This window comes from Orcinus orca, chromosome 17 (assembly GCF_937001465.1).
Source record: "Orcinus orca chromosome 17, mOrcOrc1.1, whole genome shotgun sequence".
Taxonomy (NCBI): Eukaryota; Metazoa; Chordata; class Mammalia; order Artiodactyla; family Delphinidae; genus Orcinus; species Orcinus orca.
The window spans coordinates 64,910,986-64,937,011 of record NC_064575.1 but is presented as its reverse complement, the minus strand read 5'-3'; the positions used below and the strand labels follow the sequence as shown (position 1 = coordinate 64,937,011).

Sequence of the window (26,026 nt, the reverse complement as noted above, 5' to 3'; positions counted from 1 at the left end):
TATTTATAGTAAAGTTTATGTTTGGGTAGAACGAGCTGGACACTTTTCCTGGGCAGTGATTTTAGAAATAAAACAGATGTGGGAGCTGAGTTTGAACTAATAGAACTAGAAATAAAACAGCTGATCCTAGACTCTGCTGTCTCCTAAATCCTCGCAGCAGTGCCCAGTAAAGAAGACAGAAATGGTAGGAAATCGCACGGAGGGAGATAATCTTGTTAAAATCAATTTTTTTTTTCAAAGAGAAATAATATGGCTAAAAATAGAAAACAGGGATCTATGGAAAAAGTGACTGAGTCTTTCGAAGAAACAATTGGAGAGAGAAAAGAAGCCTAAAGAGAGTTAACTTTCTTCAGTTTGGGAAAAGCACACTAAATGTACTTTAGGCCAAATGTTAATCTTGAATACTTTACACACACCAGATGTTGATGCAGAAACATGTCTGAAGATAAATAACTTATTAATATTTTTATGCTGAAATAAATATCAGGCAGCTTTGCTATATGCGTACATTGAATAAAAGCGCATATGAAATCCCCCTTTTTCACCCGCATATGTTTGTGTTGCTGAAATGCCGTTTGAGAGGTTCTTTCCTGCATGTGAGCTGTGTGGAGACTAAAAGCTGTGGGAAGTAAAATGCTGACTTCAGAATTTCTTTAATGCAGTTTTGTCAGAAATTGATAGCAAGTTAATGGCTTGTGTGTATTCTGATAAAGATGTTGGTAAATACGGGGATTAAAGACAAATAATCATTCCATTCCAGGAATTATTGATACCAATCTGTAATTTAAGCTAGTTGAAGTAATAGATGAGCGATTCATTAATCTTTTTCAATTAAACTTTTTTTTTTTTTTTTAACATTCAGGACAGTTGGTGGTTAATGATAGATTTATGACATTTTAGGCCAAGAAAAAAGGAACAGAAGCCAGAAGTAGAGGACTTAAGAACTCTGTGGCTTTGATCTATATTTTGGTTTGGCATGGATGGTTTTAAATAATTCAAACTGACTTGAGTGCAAACATGAGATATACGGTTGGGGAAAAAGAAATAATTTAAACAAATTTTAAGATTTCTAGTTCCAAGTTCAGATTATTTGACCTATATTGAAGTTAATAATGGAAGTTTTGACATGCTTTTACTGACGGTATCCACTTCTGTGTAAGTTTTATTACACATCATGAAGTCAAAGAATTACAAATTTGTAAAAATAGTATCAAACAACGTTTCTTTGTACTTCATAATCGACAAAGCCCCGGCCAGATAATGGAGGTCATTTTAAAGGGCCATCATAAAATCTGGACAGTCATTTCTGAGTCTGTTGAATTCAGATCCCTCACACACCATGAGGTAGCATACCCAGCCCTGGAATCAGAAGAGATACAGACCTTTACCAAGAAAAAATAAGGAAAAATATAATGGCTAGCTTAGGACTCATTGACTTGGCCCGGATGTTAGTTTCTCAATTTTTAAATTTCCCCTGCGTGTTTTATCAATTATTGTGCTTAAAGTTTTAAAAAGAATGGCTGTGGCATGGTGGCTAAGCCCTTCATGCAATTTTTACTACCTGTATTCAGCCCTTGAGGCTCACGTATAGACTGATAATAGGACAAGAGATTGAGTTCTTCAGAAAGTAATTACAGCCTCTTTCTTTCTAATCTGCTTTATTATGCTTATATTTAAACCATCGCTGAACGGAGGCCTGCATTGTTAAACTCGGACTTTGCTGTTTCATTAGGGCTTAATGTGTGGTGCATTAGGGTGTTTGCATCATCTTTATGGGGGAGCTCTTAGCCCTCAGATCAAGTTATAAAAGTCGGAGTCTTGTCAAGTTGTGCTTCCCACGGGAAAGTGTTTAAGCTAGCCCAAGTTTATAAATGCTCACAATGTATATGGTGCCTTTTCATATTGGGAGACCTTTCCTGTTATTCTGCATTATTCAGGCCTCTAAGAAGGGAGCTACAGGATGCCAGCTATTAAATTCATTTTGGCCCTGAATGAAATTTTAAGGTTAACAGAAGAATCTCAGTGATTGTCTTGTGTTTGAGCTAGGAGCACTGAGTTTCTGTTTTATAAATATTTTTTATCAGAGTTGCACAATATGTCATGTTAGAAGCAGGAAGAACAGATTTTTTGAGCTAGGAAGTCATCTTTTGTGTTTGTATTTTCAATATATTTAAGTCCATGAGCTTTATAGATTCTTAACATGTGCCCGTACATTCATGTGAATGGGGGGTTACAGTTTGGTCTGGAAAAAAAGGAAAATCCAGAGAACATTCATCTCGTTTTGGTCTATTTTGAATTTTCTTGAATTTTAACCTCCAAATATTTATTTTTTGCCTCGCCGTTTCCTTTGATCCTGGAGCAGGAGGGAAGCTGTAGATCTTAGCAGGTTCTGTTGCTTTGTTCTTCTGAGTTGAGGACAATTGCTCTTTAGAAACGCTGGTGAATGAGACTTGAATCACTTCAGACTCTCTCTAGAGTATGGAATGTTTGGCATATGAACCCGTACTTATTTTCAGGACCGTGTCTCTTTAACAAGTAATAAAGTGTGCAAAATAAAACATATGCTCACCCTAAGGCCATAAAAGCAAAGCAATGTTCTGGCATTTACCAGGTTATTTTCATCATGAAGATAGCTGAGCTTTATAATGTAGCCACCCGGATGGAATAGTTTGACCATCTTCATTAATCCTTTTACCTGCATGATGGTTAAATCTCCATTTGGCTTTGTTACAAGAGGGTCAGTATGATAAATGTCAGTCCCTCTTTGATTTTCAGTCTATTTGCCATCGTTTAGAGAACATGTATCACTTTCTTGAATATCCGTATTTCTCTCTAAGCAGAATGTTTAGAAGAAGGAATCATGGTTATCAGTGCATTCAATCGAATTTAGCATTATTCAACTCAATAAAAATTTTATCTCCACATGGCATGTTCTGCTAACCATATCACGTCAGCAGATTATTCAGTGCTTTTTGTTTCTTGGGTCATTGTAATTATAGCATATGTACAGCTGTTGGAAACACGGATACATAAGTAGTATGCTAACTCCAGGAAAGTGGGAAAAAAGAGCAGTTCTCTTTCATTTTCTGATTTCCTTCCTGGAGTCTGTGTCTGAAAATCGTTAGACCATAGACCTCTTGAATTCTTCATCATATGATTCTAAAGTTTAAAGTCAATGTTATGCATGTTTAGAATATCAGAGAAGACCGTGTTTAATTTTAATTGGAAATCAAATATAAAATTTATTTTTCTGTATTACTTTAAATATTATCTATCCTTCTTTTATTTTTTAGCTTCCATAATCAAAATTACACATATGTCCTGTTTTTTCCCCCAATTTTGGATTCAGTCCTAATAAGAGTTAGCATTTATTAAGGGTTTCTTACGTGTATATGTAGATCTAAGCTCTTTATGTGTATTAATTAACTCATCTTCATAAAAACCTTTGAAGTTGACACTACTATTATGTCCATTTTAAAAAATGAGGAAACAGACATAGAGGGATGAAAGTAACCTGCCCAAGCTCACAGAGTTGAAGTGGGGTAAAGGGGGTGTAAACCAGGGTCAATAGGCTACAGAATGTTGTCTTCACAACCACCATAATATATGGCCTTCCCAGTTGTAAGACTGAGTTTACTGCAACTAGAAAAGCAACGGAAGACAGACCAGCCGCATGTAAGGGAGCTGATATAAGACTGGTACACCAGGGCTGTTTGATGCATACTCTGTGAATTGCATTGAATTTGGGGACTTCAGTGATTTCTTTGAGATGATCTCTTATCCAAACCCTGGAGTGTAATGCTGCCTTATTTGAGCTTACTAGCTTATAATTGAAATCATTGAAAAGAGAATTAATTTTGCTGATTTGTCTTTTCTTAATTACTGTGATTCATTTTCACTGGTACTTTGGCTGCAGAAACTAGTTCTGATAGAGTGCATAAGGGCCAAATTTTGATTTTATCAATTAAGGATGAAATGTTTTATCCCCACATTAAGGGACACGTCATCCATGTATTTGATTTACTTCATAGCCCCCTTGTTTGAAGGACTTCGTTTTAGGATTTTATGATTCAGTAGATGGTCTGAGCATCGTATTCCCCTCTTTTGATTACTAGGCACAATTTAGGTTGGTTTTTCTATGAAGATTCAGTGTTAAGGAGATGCACCCAGCTTCCATTTATGTTCTCCAAGGCTGGGTGATTAAGGTTTTACTCTTTGCCTTTGAGTAAGTAATGGAATGGGTGTGGAGGCAGAGGAACTCAGAATACTTTTAGACTGTCTAACTTGAGTGTACTCATTCCCCAGCCATGCTCAGAGCTGTGTGAGGTCCCCAGATGCTGAAAGTGAAGAAACTGGGGACTACCATGAGGGGCTTGAGAATTCAAAGAGAGTCTAATTGTCCAGCCATTCTCCTTTAATATTTAGATGACCTGTTGATGTAAGATAAAGAACACCTGCATTCTTTCATGAGTCCAGTAACATATTGGGAATCTTAATAATAAACAGTCGTTTGTTCTGAGACCTGTTTTGCCAGCTGATGGGCAGGTAGCTCCACCTCGATATTCCAACTGGCATCTCCAAGTCGACGTGTGTAGAAGTAAAGTTGTTAGTTCCTTCCCTAAAACAACTTTGTGTTCCTCTCCTTTTTTCTAGACTCCCATTTTCAAGTCAGTCAGGCCGGAAATGTCAGTTCTCCTGGATGTCTTTCTGATTTGTATCTCTCTCCAAACAATGGAGTGATTTGTCCTGGCTTTCCTTCTATATTCTTTCCCCGGCACCACCCTTTTTTGTTTTTTTTAATTTATTTTATTTTATTATTTATTTTTGGCTGCGCTGGGTTTTTGTTACTGCGTGTGGGCTTTCTCTAGTCGCGGCAAGCGCCCGGACTTCTCATTGCAGTGGCTTCTCTTGTTGTGGAGCATGGGCTCTAGGCGCATGGGCTTCAGTAGTTGTGGCACGTGGGTTCAGTTGTTGTGGCTCGTAGGCCCTAGAGCACAGGCTCAGTAGTTGTGGTGCACGGGTTTAGTTGCTCCACGGCATGTGGGATCTTCCCGGACCAGGGCTCGAACCCATGTCCCCTGCATTGGCAGGTGGATTCTTAACCAATGCGCCACCAGAGAGGTCCCACCCCGCCCCCGCTCCGCCAGTGGCACCACCCTTAATGTTTACTTAGTAAATTCTTAGTGGCTTATTTACTTATTTACTTTCTCTTTCTGTTCCCTTCTGTTCTTTCTCTTCTCATCTGCTCTCCCTTCCTTCCTCCCCCTTCTTGCCTTCCTTTGGTTTCTGTTTCTTTCTGTTCTTTTTCCTCCCTGCTTCCTCTTTATCCTTCCTTTCCTCCATCTCTTCTCTTACCCATCCTCTTTCCCTCCCTTCCTTCCTTTCTTTAATTTTTAAAAATTTCACTTAGAGATCTGTCTTCCTGTGTTCTGTAGGAAGTATAGGTCTACTTTCTATAAAAAAAGTAGATCGTTTTAATTATACTTGTGTAAGTCAGTGTAGACTGTCCATTAAGACATCACTTTTCCAAATTCTCTCTCACCCCCGAACTTCCTCCACATTTCCTGAAAGCAACTTGCACTGTTTCATCCTCATTTATGCTTTACTCATTTTGTTTCCTGCACCTGAGAAACCTTTCTGAGATCACTGCCTTTGAGGCTCATCCCAAATGCCAACTCATCTGTCCACAGCTCAGTTGTCACCTCCTTCCGGAAGTCTTTGTGGACCAGTCAGTGTAGGTTAGGGGCTTTTCCTCTGTGTGGTCATGGAACTTGGTACAGCTTTCAGCAGAAGCACATATTCCACTGTTGTCATCTATTTACCTGGGAACTTTATGCACTAAAATGCAGACACGTTGGGGGTTTGGGACTTTGTCATTTCCTTGTGTCTCCCAGTGCTTGGCACATAGTAAGCATGCCACAAATCTCCCTTCCCTGGAGGAAGGATGTTCCACAGTGATTCAACTCTGTTTTCTCATTAAGACCCTCTTTAGAACAAACATGCAATTATTATTTATCTCCATTATGAGCCAGCGGCCATGGCAGATCAGCTGGAGGAGAGGACCGCTGTGGATAACGTACTCAGTCTTATCATCCACTTGCACTGCATTTTCAGTTTTCTTTTGCATATTTTCCCCTAAAAGATTACCTTCTAAATTAGTGAGACTGACTTTAAGGTTTACCCGTTTTCTATCTGTCCAAATACCAAATAACCATAGAAAATTAGATTGATATTATGCTGAGTAAAATAAGAAAACCAGTTTGGGATAGACTGTTTATTATTGTAATACAAAACATTTATTATAAAAATGTAGATAATTAAGGATAAGCAGTATTTTATCCTTATATTTGCACCTCTACCAATTTAGGTTTTGCCTTCACCCCCCAAAAAATTAGCTGGCTCTTATAAATCCAATGACAAAGATGTATATGGGATTTATACCAGCGACACAAAGAATAGGCTATGATAGCATGTGACTGAGCTGACTGCCGTTTAATTAGATTTGTTATTGAAATTTTTAAATACTTAATTTCCATCAAAGATACATCGTTGAGGCACACCCTATATTCTGCAGTGTGTTTTAAAGAACTGTGCAACGCGGAAACATTCCCTATGTAGATTAGCACATAGATTCTGAATTTAGTTATTTTCAGCCAAGATTGGCCCTGACAGATTTCTTCACGTTATTTGTGACTTCAGTATTTGAACAGTGATTTTTAACAACTTAGTTTTTTACAGTCGTGGTTTGACTTTTTTTGACGATCAGCCTGTAACCTCAAGTCCTTTTAAATTAGTACCCTCCTAATTGTCTCTGTTGCTATCAATTACAGTCCTTGAGTATGAACCACATCTGAGGAAGAGTTTGTGTTTAGTTCAAACAACTCTTTTTGTTCCATTGAAAATAAGTACATTTGCTAAAGTGTCATTTTAAGAGTTCTGAGGCTTTAGAAGATCTTTCCCTGTGACATATTCTTTTAGATACTATTCTTACTAGGTTTTGTTCCATATTATTAGGAGGAAAGAGCTAAATTGAGGTTAAAGACCTTGAAAAAAAGCCAACCTTTTATATTTTTAACTTCTATAGTGAAACATTTTTGTGAAAAGCCATATGTAGATAAATTATAAATGAAACGCATGGAACAAACTACATGGAAGGAAGAGTTTTTAGAACTGAGGTTAAAATAGAATAAAAAGACATCACAGTGCTCAATCAGTGAAAAACAACTTAAAATTTGTTCTTTTTCATGCCTTAACAGGTATCTTGGGTGTTCCTGTATAGCTCTAATTCACAAGCGAATGACCCCATAGTCGTTTGTTTTTGGGTTGAAAGATGCAATTTGTCTTGTTTTTTGAAGAAACCCATATGTCAGGTTGAGTCAATGATAATAGGGCCGTGAATTAGTATAGCTCCCATAGCCCAAGTAAGTGGGAGATTTCACATCTCCAATAACTAGTTCATTCATTCAACCAAAGTGTATTGAGCTCCTGCTTACTTCCAAAGATGAATGTAATACCATTCCTTCAGTCCAAGAAGGAATGTAAATGGAAGCATTAGCTTAGTAACAACAGAACTGAACTTTTACGTTTACAGCTAAGAATACTAGGGGTGACAAGTATTTGAATTTGACTTTACCACTTCCCCTTCTGTTTAGTCTTTTCATTTCATTGGTGGGAGAAATTCAGAGATAGTTCATTTTATTAAATAATAGTCCCATTCGTGTGAATAATACTGTAGAGTGTGCTCTGATATGGTATTCACCAGCTACGTGGGGCTATTTAAATTCCAATTCATTAAAACTAAATTTATGAAAAATTCATAAAAATGACAAATTAAATTTAAAAAAATCACTTCTTCAGTTGCACTAGCTCTGTTTCAAGTGTTCAGTAGCACTTAGCTAGTGGCCGCTGTACTGGACAGGGTAGACTACAGAACATTTCCGTCAATTCAGGAGTTCTGTTGGCCAGCAGTGATGTAGACTTTTGCAAATCACTTTTTGGATGCATTCTCTCACGTTATCCTCACGATAATCCTATAAAATGGCAAAGTGTACAATATTATTTATAGCCACAAAGATGATGAAACTGAGGTGCCAGAAGGTTAAATAGTGTGTCTTTCTACAGGATTTAACTTGAGAACTTCCCTTGGGAGCAAACAAATGCAAGTAAAGATACATACAAATAAATAAAGGATTTTACCTACAAATTTTTTTTTTTTTTTTGTGGTACGCGGGCCTCTCCCCTTGCAGAGTACAGGCTCCGGACGCGCAGGCTCAGCAGCCATGGCTTACAGGCCTAGCTGCTCCACGGCATGTGGGATCCTCCCAGACCAGGGCACGAACCTGTGTCCCCTGCATCGGCAGGCAGACTCCCAACCACTGCGCCACCAGGGAAGCCCACCTACAAATTTTGATCTTAAAGTATAAGTAATTTAAAAGCAGAGTTGTGAGACATATGGGAACATATGTTTATGTATGACTGATTCACTTTGTTATAAAGCAGAAACTAACACACCATTGTAAAGCAATTATACCCCAATAAAGATGTTAAAAAAAAAAAAAAAAAAAAGCAGAGTTGTGGTCTAGGTTTTCGCTGTTGTATCCTGATGTCTGTCACAGGGATTGGCACAAGCTAAATAACCAGTAGCTACTAAGTAGATGAATGAATAGGTGTAATTTTTAGTCCAAACGGAATTTGCAGTTTAATGGGAATTTTTAAATGTGGATATCTGTATCAAAGGCACTACTGGATTATGGGTTTTCATTAAAGTTCTGGTTAGCAAAAGCAGAAAGACTGAAGTTTATACTCTTTGTTCTGCTTGTGATCTCTTTTTAGTATAGCCATAGCTAGGGAATAAGTTTTTCTATTCCTTGCTGGGTTCAACCGTTTGGAAAGTTTGAAATAATTCTCTGAATGTGTAGGTGTTATTTCCTGGCAATAAGATTAAATAAACTGTTGCTGCAAAACATTGATTTTGCATTAACTGTTCTTGCTGTGTATTTGGGTTTAACCTAGAAAAGAATTGTTTTAAGTCAGCATTTGTGGGTCATGAACATGAAATGGGTATGGTTTAGTCTTAGGTGTGGTGTCCTAAAATAATAAATTATATTTATTTCAGAATTCAGTTAAATGATATATTGTACAACAGTCATATTTCACCATGACTTAAGGTACATCTCTCATAGACATAGCATAGAAATGGCCACAAATGTAACCTTAAAACCTTATTTTGGAAAGAGAAAAGGAATAGAACGCTGAGTAATTATGTTTTCCAAAGTTGGCTTTTATAATATGTAAGATGTGTAATTCTAATATTATATTAGCTTTTAATAATATGTAATACTAATATGATTAACTGCTGTTTACCAGGAAGGCAAATAGATAATCTGTACAAGTGTCAGTATTTTTGTTCTTGCCGTTAAGTTAGATCCTTGTGTTATTTGGTTGCTTGGTTGGTTTTTGAAAGGGCAGGGGTGAGTCTGAAGGCACTTTTCAGCATAAAGTATATAACCATTAAAAGCATCCTAAACAATGGAGTTGGCTAAACACACAACCTTTAGACACATAGACACTGCCAACTTTAAAGATTTAATTCAGTTTTCATAGTAGCTTAGTTAATCCCAGACCAAAATGATTTATTGGCAGTTTTTGGTATGAAATGTTCTCTTCACCTGATACTAGTCTTTCTTAGCATGGATTTTCTGACTCTTAAAGTTGATGTTAAATACTGGAAGGGATGTTGTGATGCTTTAAATTCCCTTCAAAATCATAAGTTTAGGGCTTTTTTAAGACTGTATGTGCTCTTTGCTCGGCCCTCTCAGTGTGGACATGGAACGTGAGGCCTGAAGATTGCAAAATCAAAGAAACAGTGATGATGTGTCATGGTTTCTCAGGAATCCCTGTTCTACAAGCAGAAGTTAAAAACATTTTCTATTAAGGAAACTCAGCAGCTCTGAAGCAATGTGGTAGCTCAGAGAAGCAAATTTCCATTTCTGGAGTTTGTACACTAGCTTTCTTTGCTCACGTTAGAGAAGGTTGGGATAGTTCTGAATTTGCTCCTTTTGATTCAAGTTGAAGTTCCTGAACCAAGTACCTGAGTAGGTGGCATCCCATTGAAAGGTTCATTTTGTTTTTGAAAACAAGGTTCTTCTCACCTCTAGCGAATTGGGAAATGGATGAATTTTGCAATATTATGCATTACATTTCAGTGCAGATTTTATTTGCTTTGGTCACTAAAGTGTTAGGTTAGAATGGTGTTAGACTTACCTTGTGTAGTCTGGCTTTGACATCCTTTACACCAATGATTAATTGTCAGGTTCCTGCCTAGGAGGGTGCCCCCATTCTTACCCTTCTGCTTTAGATAATGCTCTGCTGTCAACAGACTGAAATCTGGGTGTTTGCCCTGGTGAATATAGACACTGTTTAAAGTGGAACATTGTCATCCTTCGATTAACGGCTGTGGGAGAACTTCATAATTTATTAATCTTAATGTATAGTAAATGAGCTGTTGATGTGTTCATGCACATTTCCTCCAACTGTAATATTGGAAGTAAGTTTAAAGGTGGCCCCCAGTGAGGAAGCTGTTGGCCAGAGAGGTTAAGTAATTTGATCCAGGTCACACCTCTCTTTAAGTGACAGAACGGACTTCAATCTTAGTCCTGTATAGTAGAGAACAACTGTGTCTCTCAGTGCGCTAAAGGAATATTATTTGCATATTAAGGAGAATCTTTTAAATGATTTTGAGATGCTCGAGACTTTCCTCATGGAGTGATTTGGATGTGAGCGGTGATCACACATGTCATTTTTGAGCAGCTGTGGAAGAAGAACACGATTATGCCACGTGCTTAATCTGTTGCATCTGGTTGCTGGAAAAATTCAAAAATTCCCTGATTGTTGAAAGAGGAAATTTCTCCCCCTTTGGAGCATTTCTGTCAAAAACTCTTCTAAACAGTGAATTTTGGCTGCTGGATGCTAGCACTTAGTCATGCTGCCTGATGCGGTTCTTCACCCAGAGAAGAGGTTTAGATAAAATGCCCCTTGAAGGCCTTCATTGCCCTAACACTATACACAATTTTATAATTTTGGATAGAAGACAGAGCTCTGGTGATTTTTATGGTGAAATTATTTTATTTTGGCCCTTGACTCTCCCCATGACCCGCTCATGGGCGGGGCTGAGTCTTTTCTATGAGACAGAGCCTTAATCAAATAAAGCCCTAGAAGGTTTTCTTTATTTCATTTGTCCTTGATGGGGAAACATTTTAAACTCCTCACATCGACCCTCCTTCACCAAGATCTCAAGCCCGCCGATGATTTCATTTTACTTTCAGTCTAATTGTGCGTTCTCGGGCTTTAACCATAAGTCATTTTGTGTGGTCATTTAGCACCTTTATTTTACCCAAAAGATAGACTTCATCTTTGCAGCCTTACTGCTGTAGGAACTGAACAGAGGATTTCCTTGGAGGACGCCTGCGTTGAGTAATCTCTGAGCAGCTGCCCCTGGTTTTGATGGCAACCCTTAGCTTTGTGAGAAGAAACCCACGTGATTTGGCTGCTTCCGCGGGCACGGGATTTGAAGGAGACAGTAGTAAAACCTCTTTAATTGGAAGTCTTCTTCGTAGTTTTTTTTTTTTTTAAAGTATATATTATTAAATCCTTTGCATTAGTTATAGTACTTTTATAACTTACCTTCATCAGGTACTTTGGCCAAAAATTTTTGCATAATGAGCCTCTCATAGAGTTGCTATTGCGTAATGAAGAGTGAATTTCTTTGGCTCTGATTATTCAAGTGATTTCATAATAAGCAGAAGTACTATTGTATTTTTGGATGTGGGATACTTGGCAGTGTCACCTCCTCCCTCCCACAAAAAGCACTGAATTAATGATACCTTTAAAGTAACATCCATTTCTTCCATGCCAGGTTACTTCAGGTGGAACATTCATTGGCATTGGACGGAAAACACCAGACTGCCAAGGAAACACCAAGTACTTCCGCTGTAAATTCTGCAATTTCACTTATATGGGCAACTCATCAACGGAACTAGAACAACATTTTCTTCAGACTCACCCGAACAAAATAAAAGCTTCTCTCCCCTCCTCTGAGGGTGCAAAACCTTCGGAGAAGAACTCTAACAAATCCATCCCTGCACTTCGGTCCAGTGATTCCGGAGACTTGGGAAAGTGGCAGGACAAGATGACAGTCAAGGCAGGAGATGACACGCCTGTTGGTTACTCGGTGCCCATCAAACCCCTTGATTCAAGACAAAATGGTACAGAGGCCACCAGTTACTACTGGTGTAAATTTTGTAGTTTCAGCTGCGAGTCATCAAGCTCACTTAAGCTACTAGAACATTATGGCAAGCAGCATGGAGGAGCACAGTCAGGTGGCCTTAACCCAGAATTGAATGACAAGCTGTCCAGGGGCTCTGTCATTAATCAGAATGATCTAGCCAAAAGTGCAGAAGGGGAGCCAATGACCAAGGCAGACAAGGGCTCTAGTGGGGCGAAGAAGAAGGACTTCTCCAGCAAGGGAGCAGAGGATAATATGGTCACGAGCTACAATTGTCAGTTCTGCGACTTCAGATATTCCAAAAGCCATGGCCCCGACGTTATTGTCGTGGGGCCACTTCTCCGTCATTATCAACAGCTCCATAACATTCATAAGTGTACCATTAAACACTGTCCCTTCTGTCCCAGAGGCCTTTGCAGCCCAGAAAAGCACCTTGGAGAAATTACTTATCCATTTGCTTGTAGGAAAAGTAATTGCTCCCACTGTGCGCTCTTGCTTTTGCACTTGTCTCCGGGGGCGGCCGGAAGCTCAAGAGTCAAACACCAGTGCCACCAATGTTCCTTCTCCACCCCCGACGTGGACGTGCTCCTCTTTCATTACGAGAGCGTGCATGAGTCCCAAGCATCGGACGTCAAACAAGAAGGCAATCACCTGCAAGGATCGGATGGGCAGCCGGCTGTCAAGGAAAGCAAAGAACACTCATGTACCAAATGTGATTTCATTACCCAGGTGGAAGAAGAGATTTCCCGACACTACAGGTAAGCCGTACGGGGGAAAAATAGTGAGAAAATGGTAGAAAGTATCCAGAGGGCTGACCCAAGAATTTTGGGGAATGATTGTGGTGACCTTGGGCAGTTATAGAACAAGATCATGTTCTGTAAGATCATAGACTGCAGATTCTTTATTGGTAGATGTGATAACCACAGATTTTAATTTGGTCACTTGCTTCAAACTGTTTCCTCTTATGATTCATACCTGTTTTATACCAGCTACTGAATATATTTTAAAATTCTCAGTGATGCTGATAATGTTGCTGGTTTTACCACAATTCATTTATCTGTCCTTGCTAAGTACGACCCCATATCCCATGATTTTTGATGGAGCAGCTTCCAAATGAAAGATGCCGCTATAATATGTACTATTCTCTATTCCACCTGGGAAACAATCCGCTTGAGAACATGTTGCTCGTTTTTCTTTTAAAATGAAATTGGACATTCTTCTAGTTTTAAAAAATTAAGCAACATCCTTGTTTTGCATACAGACAGTAATGTGAAGCAGAGAACTCTGTAATATGTGTGACTTTGGGTTTCTGTACACTCTGAGCGAGCAAACCTGCTTACGTTGTTTCATATTCGTAAATAGATGTAAGGTGTGTTACTGTTTTCCTTCTACTTTCATCTTATTCTTGTTATAAACATTAGCTTTCCCAATTAATCTTTCATACTTTCTAGAGATGAGTTTAGAATACATTGTTTTTTTTTTTTTTTTTTGCAGTAGGCGGGCCTCTCACTGTTGTGGCCTCTCCCATTGCGGAGCACAGGCTCCAGACACTCAGGCTCAGCGGCCATGGCTCACGGGCCCAGCTGCTCCGCGGCATGTGGGATCTTCCCAGACCGGGGCACGAACCCGTGTCCCCTGCAAAGGCAGGCGGACTCTCAACAACTATGCCACCAGGGAAGCCCTAGAATATATATCTTTATTTCATTTATGTATTCATTTCTTAACTAATTAACTACAAAAATACACATAGTGCCAGGCATTGATTATAAAATAGGAGAAAAGAACATAAACATAGTGCCCTTATGGAACTTATGATTTAGCAGAATCCTGGTAGCATAGTGCATTCAGTTATTACTTCCAGAGTATTGGGTACTCTTGTTATCATGCCTCTAAGCATCAAAGTCAAGAGCTTTATTTACTATTTTTAAGGGCTTTTCCATTTGCAGACTCAATATCCTAGTTTAAAAAATCTGGTTATTTAAATTTTCACATCCCAAGATTTTAAATAGTTCCTCCCATTATTTTAAAAAGTTGTGTGTTGGTACCAGTGTGTGTCTGTTTTCTCAATCACCAGTAACGAAGCAGTTTATGTCCAGCAATAGGCTAACAATGTTACACGTTAATTTGAAGGGCATCCTAATGTTCACAGTGGATCTAAACGTTCAGAAAACACTTCCTTGAGATTTACACTGTTTAATTTATAAGGTCAGCCCTGGGAAAGACACAGTCCTGCGATCAAATATGTGTTCACACTTGCAGTGAGTGTTTCTGGCTCTTTTGATGTTAGCTGCATGCTTATTTATTTCTGGGGCAAGCAGACATTAGCTTCCTTCTGAGCCTTGTTAGTATGTATACTGTGCGTGTACATTTCTTAAGCGATGTAGAAATTAGATAACCCATTCTTTTTTTGAAGGAGGAGGCTTTTTTTAATCATGAAGAAATTAGCCAAAACACACACACACACACACACACACACACACACACTGATGCATGTAGATACCAGATCCCTTGGATGAGTGGCTTTTTTTGAGGAAGCTGAGGCTATTGGTTGAAAACTTGGCTGGAAAAATAGAGATTCCATATGTTTTGGTTAAACAAACAAAATCTAAGAAATAAATATGAATAAAAATATTACTGAATAATCTCAGAGTTTAATTAATATTCAGTAATGAAAGTAAGCTCCAGAGGGAAGAGACTAGTTCTATTTTGTTCATTGCTGTGTCTGCACGATTTAGCGTAGTAGTGCCAGGATGGGTAATAGGTGCTCAGTGAGTACATTTAAATAAATGAGATCCCTGTGAGATTTTGACTTCACAGTAGTCATGAATAAGTCGAAATCTCCATGGTGAGTTTTAATTTAATCTTTGACTATTGTACGGTCTTGGAACCCTTCTGAGGACACACAAAATGGAAGTACATTTTGAACTTAAGTCAACCTTCTTAGTATTTTATTAGATTAAAAATAATTAGCAGCACTTGTCTCTAGGTCATTATAATCCTCTCGCACTTATTCTTAAAACCTGATGTAGTTTGTGTGATCCTAGGTCCTTTAAGTTGCTCTGCTTGAGTTCTTTTAGAAATATTTGAAATTTGGAGACTTACTGTTTCAGGAGCCACAGCTTGGTAAGAAGTATAAAGAAACTCTACTGAAAGTTGAACAGTGGAGGCTCCAGGGATGTGAAAACAGATAGTCACATGAATGTTGAAAACTTAATCTGCTATCAAAGCACTTCCCCCAAATGCTACATTTTGAAGGTAGTGTAGGAGGAGAGAAATTTACCACATCACAATACTATCTTTCTAGTTAAATTTATATTTATTCATATTATTCATGTTGGGAAACTTTTACCACAATTCTGTTATTACTGGGGATTATATTCTAGGCTTTTGAATACTTTATGTACAAGACTTATAGTGTACTAAAAAAGATAGCACAAACGGAGAGCTGTACAATGTGTGAAATCATGTAGCTATAAAATAACTACAGCTAAGAAGCAAGAGAGTTGATTTAAAGCTATCAGAGAAAAACCTCACTGTGGATTTCATTCCATGGGCATTTTCCTAAAGAACCAGTTTAACCTGAGTTGAACTGCCAACATTATCCACTTAGTAAGTGAAACTTGGCCAGTTCTCCTTTCTTTATGTTTCATATTTACTTATGATACCCCGTAGTTCACGTCATGACAGAATTGTTATATTCCACTCATGTTTGTTTCTCACACTCCATTTCTTTTATTATATATTATTTAATTAACTAGTGTATCCATTCTCTAATTGACTACCATTCTCCTAATCAACATTTTCAGTGTTATAACTTTGTGTTTCTGGAGTTGTGGGAGGAATACCTCCTTACAAAGCAACTATACCAGATAAAACATAATTTCTTAGTGACTTGTTAGACTTCCATGAATTAAGTGAAAGTTCTGAAGCTTTTCTCTTCACCCCTTCACCAAAAGTGAGCTAAACCCAGACTGGGGAGAGCAAGCAGGGAATGCAAGTTTTCATGGATGAAAAATGCTGCATTGATACTGCAGTTATATTGAGACTAAGCCCAGAGTCACTGGCAGAGAGAGGGCGTTGAATCCATGAGTGTCACTCTAAGCTGGCACCTTGAAGTTGGCTAATGTGATTCAACATTACTGCCTTCCTCTGACTCCTGTCAGAAGTAAACACAGATTTATCTCCAGGAAAATACTCCACTTTTCACCTCCATGTTACGTATGGCTTAAGATAAACCTTACATGAGCTTCCACATTACAACAGTTTACCATATGAGTGTGGATGTAAATCACTACATGTGAAATCAGTAGGAAAAGCAAATAATAGCTTTAGATACCCAGGAACTTCAGATCAGCAGTTTTCATTTAAAAAATAATAATTAATAAATGTTTAAAGAAATGAAAATTACACTTATAAATTGATCAAGCTACATGAGACTATAAATAACCAGGAATATTCAAAAAAGAAACAATAGCATTTTTGAATGGACAATCTAATTATTGAAATTTAAAACATATGGATAAGTTAAGTAATATATTAGCAAATGAGTTAATCAGAAGTTAAATCTGAAGATATTAGCCAGAATACTTAAGAGAGGGGAAGGGGATGGAAAATATCAAAAGTGGATATTAAGATATGAAAATACAAGAAGCTGTTCTGGCATGCATCTAATTAGAGTCCCAGAAGAAAAGAATATTGAATGGAAGATAAGCAATCAATATTTGAGAAGATAATGGCAGATGAGTTCTTAAAACTGATGAAAGACATAAACACACAGGTACAAAATAGGATAGCTTATACTGAGCAGAATATGTAGATCTTCCTCGACTTATGATGGGTTTATGTCCCAATAAACCCAGTATAAGTTGAAAATAACGTAGATCAAAAATGCATTTAATACAACTAACCTACTGAAATCATAGCTTAGCCTAGCCTAACTTAAATGTGCTCAGAACACTTGCACCCTATAGTTGAGAAAAATCTTTTAACACAAAGCCTATTTTATAATAAAGTGTTGACTATCTTATGTAATTTATTGAATACTGTACTGAAAGTGAAAACCAGAATGGTTGTCTGGGTACAGAATGGTTGTAAATGTATTGGTTTTTTCCCCTCCTGATCATGTGGCTGACTGGGAGCTGGGGTTCCCTTCTTCGACCCAGCATCATGAGAGAGTATCATACCACGTATCCTGCATATTATTAGCCCAGTAAAAGATCCAAATTCAAAATTCAAAGTATGGTTTCTACTGACTGCATATGGTTTTTGCACCATCCTAAGGTTGAAAGATTATGAGTCGAACCATCATAAGTTGGGGGCCATCTGTACACAAATAAATTCAGTCATAGACATCTTGTAGTAAAAATTGAAATGCTAAGGCAGAGAGGTTCCTTAGAGCAGCTAAAGAGAAACAACAGCTCAACTATTCAGAAAAGACTGTTAGGTTAACAGTAGACTTTTTATCAGCCACAATGGAAACCAGAAGACGGAGGAATACTATGCAGTTTTGAAGAAAAAAAAAAAAGTCAACCTAGGATTGCCTGCCTGTCAAAACTACCTTCCAAAAATAAGAGCAAAGACATTTTCACATAAACAAAGACCAGGGAACTGTGAGTAAGTCTCAACAGCCATAGCATGCCTAATTTATGCAGTTAAAAAGGGATAGACTGAGTTATTGGGCAACACTATTATGTGAGTTTGCAGGGAGATTGATCAGAATTAAGGTGTTCTAAAGTGCTTGAATTGTCTGGAGTTAGTGAGTTAGGACTTTGTTATGCATATTTTGATAACTTTAGGGATAACTAATGAAAGAGTAGGAAATGAGTACATAACTTCCAAAGCTATAGAGGAGAAAAATGGACAACAAAATAAAGAACACCCATAAAATTCAATCTTTTTTTTAATGTATCCTTTTTTAGAGGATACATGGGAAAAAGTAGACAAATAGAATTTTTAAAGGAAGATGGTAAAAAAAAAAAAGTCCAGATATCAAAAATCTTAATGAATCTGTGGGGGTTAAACTTTCCACTTAAAAGATATTATCAGACATATTAAAAAAAATTTAACTATAAGCTGTTTATAGGTTACACACTCAAAGCATAAGGCTATGGAGAGTTTGAAAGAGCAAAATAGACTAAATTATAGGCGTAAATATAAATGAAAGAACAATTGAGGTAGCTTTATTAATCTCATACAATTTAGACTAAGACAAAAAGCATATGCAGGAAAAGTCATTACTAATGATAAGAGGTTCAGTTCATCAGGGATATATAATAATTACAAATATGTAAAATATAAATATAAATAAATATATATGTAAAGCACAAATTGATCAAGAACTACAGGGAAAATATGACAAACCACAATCACAGTAGTACATTTTAGGAAACCTCCCTTATTAAAGGTTGAACAGAAAAAAATTTTTCAAAATATAAAATATTTGAGCAACAAATTAAGAAACTTATTTATTTAGTTATTTATTTATCTTGGCAGTGCCGTGTGGCTTGCAGGATCTCAGTTCCCTGACCAGGGATTGAACCTGGTCCACGGCAGTGAAAGCCCAGAATCCTAACCTCTAGGTCACCAGGGAACTCACTGTTTGTTTTTTTTTTAACTTGATTTAATTAAAATACATAAATTCTACACCCAACAATTAGAGAATGCACATGCTTTTCAAGCAGATATAAAATGCTTATAAAATTTGATACATACTAAGCCAATAAGAAATAAGATTTCAGAAAAACAGTATCGGGCTTCCCTGGTGGTGCAGTGGTTGAGAGTCCGCCTGCCGATGCAGGGGATACGGGTTCGTGCCCCGGTCCGGGAAGATCCCACATGCCGCAGAGCGGCTGGGCCCGTGAGCCATGGCCACTGAGCCTGAGCGTCCGGAGCCTGTGCTCTGCAATGGGAGAGGCCCGCGTACCAAAAAAAAAAAAAAAAAAACAGTATCATATAGAACACACCCTTATACTCAGTGTAATTAAATCAGACGTCCATAGCAGAAAGATAAGGATAGATGAAATCACACAAGGCAAATATTAACCAAAGAAAACAATGAGGTCATTTTATTTATTCCAGGAAACATAGGTGTTAAGACAAAAAATATATAATGGATTAAAAATGGATAAAAATTGCCAGTACGTATAATTTTATAAAGTGAATTTAGCAAATTCTGGCAATGTCAGATGCTCGTATTCCCAAAGACCATGTAATTTCACTCCTCAGAAGAAAACTTCTTATGTGGGAACACTAGGAAACATGTGCAAAAATGTTCAAAGTAGTATTTTTTTAAAGAGCAAAACAACCGAAACAAAAATTAAAAAGCAAAACAAATAAGAAAAAACCCTCAACTATACATAAGAGGTTAGTTAAGTAACTTATAGATTTGTCATACAGTGGAATATTATACAATAGTGAATTTGAATAAATGACAGTTGAATACAACATGGATGTCTTATAAATATAATTTTGACCGAATAAAAACAAATCAAAGACAACTATTTGTAGCTTCATACCATTTCATAGAAGTTCATAAAAACTAGCAAAACAAAACTGTATACATATATTCATACATATTTATATATGTATACACCATGTATATTTGTTACATTCATATACATATATTGAACTGTACCATAAACATTATTTTCCCTCTATAAATATATCATTCTTTCTTTCTCTGTATATATATATATGTGTGTGTGTACATAGACTCTGTCACTCTGTATCTCTCCATATAAAGATAAAGAATATATATACATATATCAATCATATCTTATGATCCTATGATTATGTTCATTTTCATTTTTTGCTAAACCTAGATATGAATGTGTATATATGTACGTGTACATGTGTGCGATTAATATTACATGATAAAATTTTAAAAATGAGGCATCAATTCTCATCAATACACATATCCAATAAATATTTAAATAAATAGTCAACTTCCCTTATTATTAAAAAACTACTGGAAAATCAGTGATATAGTCATTATCTACCTAATTGACTAGAATGTGGAAAAATGTACACATTTTTTGGTAGTGTATGTGATGACAAGCATCTGTCTGTTTAGGGATTTATGAATGCGTTAAAATTTTTTAAACAGTGTTTGAATATTTTAGACATAAAATATATATCTCAGGCTAAAGGAAATAACATTGGATGCAGTAGCTGATTAAATTAATGTAGCTACTGCACAATTTCTACCTTAAAAGAGCTCTGGGAAGGAACATGAACTGTGTGCTCTGCTAGTTCTGAAGAATAGATTTTATGATAAGCACTTAATTATCAGCACATCTGAAAAAGCTAAGTACACAGTGCATTAGTACAGAGTTTCTAAAAGGGTGAGTACCAAGATGGTTACATCTAGATTTGTGTATTTTATGTGTCATGCTCTTTTAAACAATACCTAATAAATCAGTTGCCTGTAAAACCTTGAAATGGACATCATGGTTCGAGTTGAAAATTCCCATTGTGAGACAGAAAGTTACCCAAGGTATTATAGTCCATCAAGAAAATAACCCACAATTGCACTACCTTTATTTGGATACATTATTTATTAGAAATTTCAGATTTAATGGTCCTGAAGACTTTGTATAGGAACAGTTATCGAGTCATGGAATAAGATAAATTTTAGCCATGATTTACATTTCATATTATATAATTTATTTCTCTTTTCTTGTTTACTTTCTATTTCATGAGAAGATTTATTTTTCTGTTTTGAATGTTTGGTAGGGATATCTTCTTTTTGAAAGTGAATCATAAATTGAGATTTTTCAGCTATGACATTAGTTGTGTTTTCTTCTACCACGTGAAGGTGAAATCACCCCACGCCCTTCTAAAAGAACCCAGTTATTCCAAATAAGTAAATACTCATCAGATTATTTCAGTATAAAAATACAAGATGAGTGGATTGAATGGAATCTTATTCATTCAGAATTTCAATTTTCCTTAGATTATATTTTGTAGACTACTCCTTTGCACTTGACTAAGGCTGAATATTAAATTTTCAGCTTTTAAAAGTTGATTATCGGTTACCCACCTATACATCTGTAATTCCTTTTCTGTTTTTGTCCCTCAAATACTCTCTTCAGATGCTTTTCATTCCAACATTCAACAGTGGCAGTGACCTCAAGTGCCACACCTGTAGACTCTTATGACACAAAAAATGACTAATTAGTTGTCACATATACTGAACTATATTTAAATTAAATCACTTCATTTACTCTTCCTTTGTGACAATTTATCTGTAGGTATTTGTTTCCATAATTACCAAAAAATACCTTTGAAGTCTTAATTGATTAGTATTTATAATTTATTCATTTACTTTGATGTCCATTTAGTCGTTGAAGAAGAAAAACTATGGTTAAAACTATTGAAAGTGAAATACAGTTATTCGGTGAAGGAGCGCTTTTTAAGTTATGGCATAAATCTCTGGAAGTTGACATTAAAAGGAAAAAAACAAAGCATTGTTTAGAGCTGACTCCACAAATACCATGAGCTGTTTGTTATGAAAATCAAAATACAGAAATATTATCAGAGTAGAGCAAAAGACTAGCACCTTTTAGCTGATTTTTTTCTAGAATCTAGAAAACCTCAGTTCTTTATGAATTATGAAGATAATTTTTAATCTCTACTAATGAATAAAATGATACTGCTAGGATAAAAGGTGTTGAAATATGAATGGATCTGAAATAAATGCTTTTTTATAGCACATGAAATTTCTGTCAAGTAGAATAAGGAATAAAACATCTTTTCTCAAAGAAATTTTAAGTCACTTGAATTAAGTACAAGTTGTTTTTTTTATGCAGCTTGATGTAGTTTTTTCTGGAGGCAAAAGATGATTATCTGTTTTATCAAAGTTGATTGTGTTCATTGTCTAAAGTTTTGCACTGGAAAAATTGAGATTTTATGTAAGTATGTCCCAAACATTGTATGGGACATACTTACACTAAAATATTATTTGTTTATTATCTGAAATTCACATTTAACTGGGCATCCTGTATTTTATCTGGCACTGATAATGGTAGGGAGATCTACAGACTGACATCTTTTTTCTTCAGGTAGCATGAAGAGGATGTTTGCTATCCAGTTGGCAGCAGAGTATAGAATTTAAATTAATGCAAATATATTTGCAGTGTCTTTTAAATTAGTTGAGCTTCATGTAGCTAGAAGTTCTAGGAGTTTTTAAATAATGAAGAGTTTATTCAGAGAACCATTCAAAATATACCATCTGCAAAATATCTATGTACTTCTTAATATTTCTCTGCTGCTTTATGACTTTACATATTAAGTCTAGCATTACCAGAGCTGTGGTGGTTCATTCCTTTGGTTATTAAGTGGATATTTACTGACTATCTGGATGTTCTGGGTGGAGCTGGAAGGGATATATAGAGATGTGTGGGCTTTGATCTTGATTTTAAGGCAATTACAATATAACTGTAAAGTAAGACATACATGATTATTTGGTGAATGAGAACTTTTTAAATGATGAAATAAATCTTTTTATGCCATCAGTTAAATCAAAGGCCATTCATTTTAATAAAATGCAATGTGAAAAAAATCCTCTGGATGACAGAGTTTCAGAGTAGCTCAGAGGATGGTAGGTTTACTCTTGGGTTTGAGTCATTTGGGAAGTCTTTATGGATGAAAAGGTAGTTAAGGTGGGTCTTGAAAACTGAAGAGAAAACTCCCTGAACCTTTTGAGGTTTTCAATATTAATGTTGATAAAATGAAATGTATTCAGTAGGCTAGAGCAGAGTCCAAACTAACGTAGTTTCTCAATGACTAAACTTTTATTCTTCAGTAATGTTTCTTATACTAGGCATTAAAATAATCTTTTTATTTTGGGGGGACATGGCATTAAGTTGAAGGGCTTTTCAGTTATTGTTGAGAGTGACACAAGTCAGAAATATACCCAAATCTTTCAGGAACTAATTCCTGAACAAGCTAGTAGTATTGCATCAACTACCAAACAGCATACATGCAAGAATAGCTATGGACACGAGCTAGAAGACTGCATCATGCACTCCGTATTATTTTATGAATTGACTTGTCTGTGCTTCACGTTCTTATTGTATGAAGTAGGGATGGAAATAGGTACTATGTGTGATTGTTGTAGAGTAATATATATAAATGGCCTAGAACTAAAGAATACTAAAAGATGATCCCCAAACAGTGAAATAAAGAAGATGAATGACTATTTGCGGATTATGCTTGACAATGTCATGTTTATAGTTTTAGCTTATGAAGCTGTTAGGGTTGACTTTCAGAGGTGGGAGTATGTGCTTTAAGAGGGAAGATGATGTTGCTCATCATAAAGAATTCATTTGGGAATGTTCTGTCAAGTACTGAGTATATATACTGAGAGTTCATTCCAATCTAACACTCATCGACGTATTTCTGACCATGGCTTCGTGACTTTTGCTATTTAAGTGTGGTCTGGGAACCAACAGCATCAGCATCATCTGGGATTTTGTAAGAAATAGAGACTATTGGGTACCACCCCAGATTTCCAGAATCAGAATCTGAGTTTTAACAAGATTCCCAGATGATTCTTCTGCATGTTAGGGTTTAAGAAGCACCGCTCTAGATGTTAGCATAGGTGATTGAAAAGTTCATGTTGCTCCCAGCTTTTGAAAGTACAGTGATGTTGTCTTTTTAATATATTTCCTATCATTTATTTGATGACTATTATATGGAGAAAGAAGTCCTTCAGTTCTCCAGAGTATTATGCAGCAAATTGCCTTTTCTGCTTCACCTCAGGGTGTTCAGTGGCCTGAAAGATGGAGCAGTTTAGCAGTTTACTGCTTAATTGTCAAGCTTTACTCTCTTTTCATGAATAGGAGTCACACTCAGAATCTTATGATTCTGAATAACAAAGATAGTAAGGGCATTACCTGTGTTTTATTAGAGTCACAGGTGGTAGAGGATGTCTTGAGTGTGTTCATTCAGTTGTTTTGAACCAGGATATATCTACTAATGTAGTTTGTGACTGGTCCCTGCATGGGTGTCCCCTGAAGACCTTACTAAAAATTCAGATTCTCAAGTTATGTCCAGGAGATTCAGATCTTCAGTAGGGCAACTGAGAGGCCCTGGAATCTGTATTGCTAAGAAACTCCTTCAGTTGCAGCCCGTTTTGCAAACCATTGCTGTAGTCAGTCTCACTTCTGTCAGTTAGAAGACCTTTCCCTTCCCCTCATTTTTCAATTTTTATCCCTCATTTTTCATTGTCAGTATTGTCAGTAATTTTATTTATTTTTGTATAAAGTTAAAAATTCACGCAACCGAGGATAGAAAAATAGAACATCAGTCTGGAAGGTAGAAGCCCTGTATTCTTGACTTGATGTAGACTAAATGGACAAGGCACTTTCTTCATTTTACTTATCTATAAAATGGGCTTTATACCTCAGTGGAATGTGAGATCACATACATGTGAGTGCTTTGAAGTCTTCAAAAGAAAACGTGTGTGCGTTGAGCTTGTTATTGCCAGCTCGTTTTAATATCCTTCCTGTTAGTATGTGTTTTTCTTTTCAATGTAAAACCCGGTTCTCACTGAAAACTTATCTCTGCAGTTTCTGTCTCCTTTCTGCTTTACACCCAGCCTCACCGTCCTCTGCATTTGGACAGTCCTCCAGCACCTGTATCACGGAAGGCTTTGCCTTGATCAGTCAGAATAAGAGCTCCTCTGTGGGCAGATCTGAACAGCTCTTGCCGAGACCTGCAAGGAGTCAGAGAGTTGTCCGTTGGGACAGGAACTTGAAACTAGAAAACCTAGAAGCCCCCAGACACCTTGTGTCAAAAGTGATACGTTGTGATGAATTCATTGCCTAGACAGGACACACCCAGAACTCCTTGTATATTTAGGAGGACATGTCAGTCACATACCAGTTAAAGGTTGGATGTATTCGTCTTTTTATGGTGAAGGAATAGGTTGGCTCAAGGACATTTCTAGATTGCAGAGTAAGTAGATATTGAAGGCACATAATCTTAATTACTGAGATATATTACTAGATATATTATGGTTCTAAACCACCCTCCTGAATACACTTACAAAGCATCCCTACCTCTGAAGACTTCAGGAAAACACAGGTAATGCCCTTTCTGTCTTTGTTATTCAGAATTTTAAGATTATGGGTCTGACTACTATTATTGAAAAAAGAGTAAGGCTTGACAATTAACTGCTAAACTGCTCCATCTTTCAGGCCATTGAACACCACTAGGTGAAGCAGAAAAGGCAAAAAATATATTCTACCTGGTAATGTCTTAAAACAAAGGATCTGCTAGGAAATAAACATGGTTTTAAGAAAGATGTCTGTCATGGTTAAGGTACCTGGGGGAGTGGAAAAGAATGATACCAAAATGCCAGGTGGTAAGTTTTAGCTCCTTTGAATAGAGTGCAGAATGCAGATTCACACAGAAGGGGGGCTTTATTTAATTTTAGGATTTATATTGGTTAACTCATACTAGATGCACTATTATTTTCATTTTGCAGGTGAGGAAATTGAGGCAGGTTCAGTAAATTATCCAAAGTCACATATATAGTAAAATACAGAGCCAAGCTTGAAACTTAGGCATTCTGGTTCTAGAGTCTTACTTTTAAGTGAACTAAATTGCTTCTCCAATAAAACTGTGAGTCTTCTGTTTTAAAATAATTTTGTTATGTGGTACTCTAGAGTCTTGCACTTCTTCTCTTTTTTTTTTTTACGGTACGCGGGCCTCCCACTGCTGTGGCCTCTCCCGTCG

General features: G+C 36.7%; 1 protein-coding gene across 7 annotated transcripts in view; it reads left to right on the top strand.

The window, feature by feature from the left end:
* Positions 1 to 26,026, top strand: part of TRPS1 (transcriptional repressor GATA binding 1) — a 370,691-nt gene that overhangs the window by 168,018 nt on the left and 176,647 nt on the right. For all 7 annotated transcript variants that reach the window (XM_049700471.1, XM_012531442.3, XM_004265376.3 and 4 more), the window contains one exon: positions 11,915 to 13,041. In XM_049700471.1, coding sequence (XP_049556428.1) covers positions 11,915 to 13,041 — 1,127 coding nt within the window. The remainder of the gene's footprint in view (positions 1 to 11,914; positions 13,042 to 26,026) is intronic.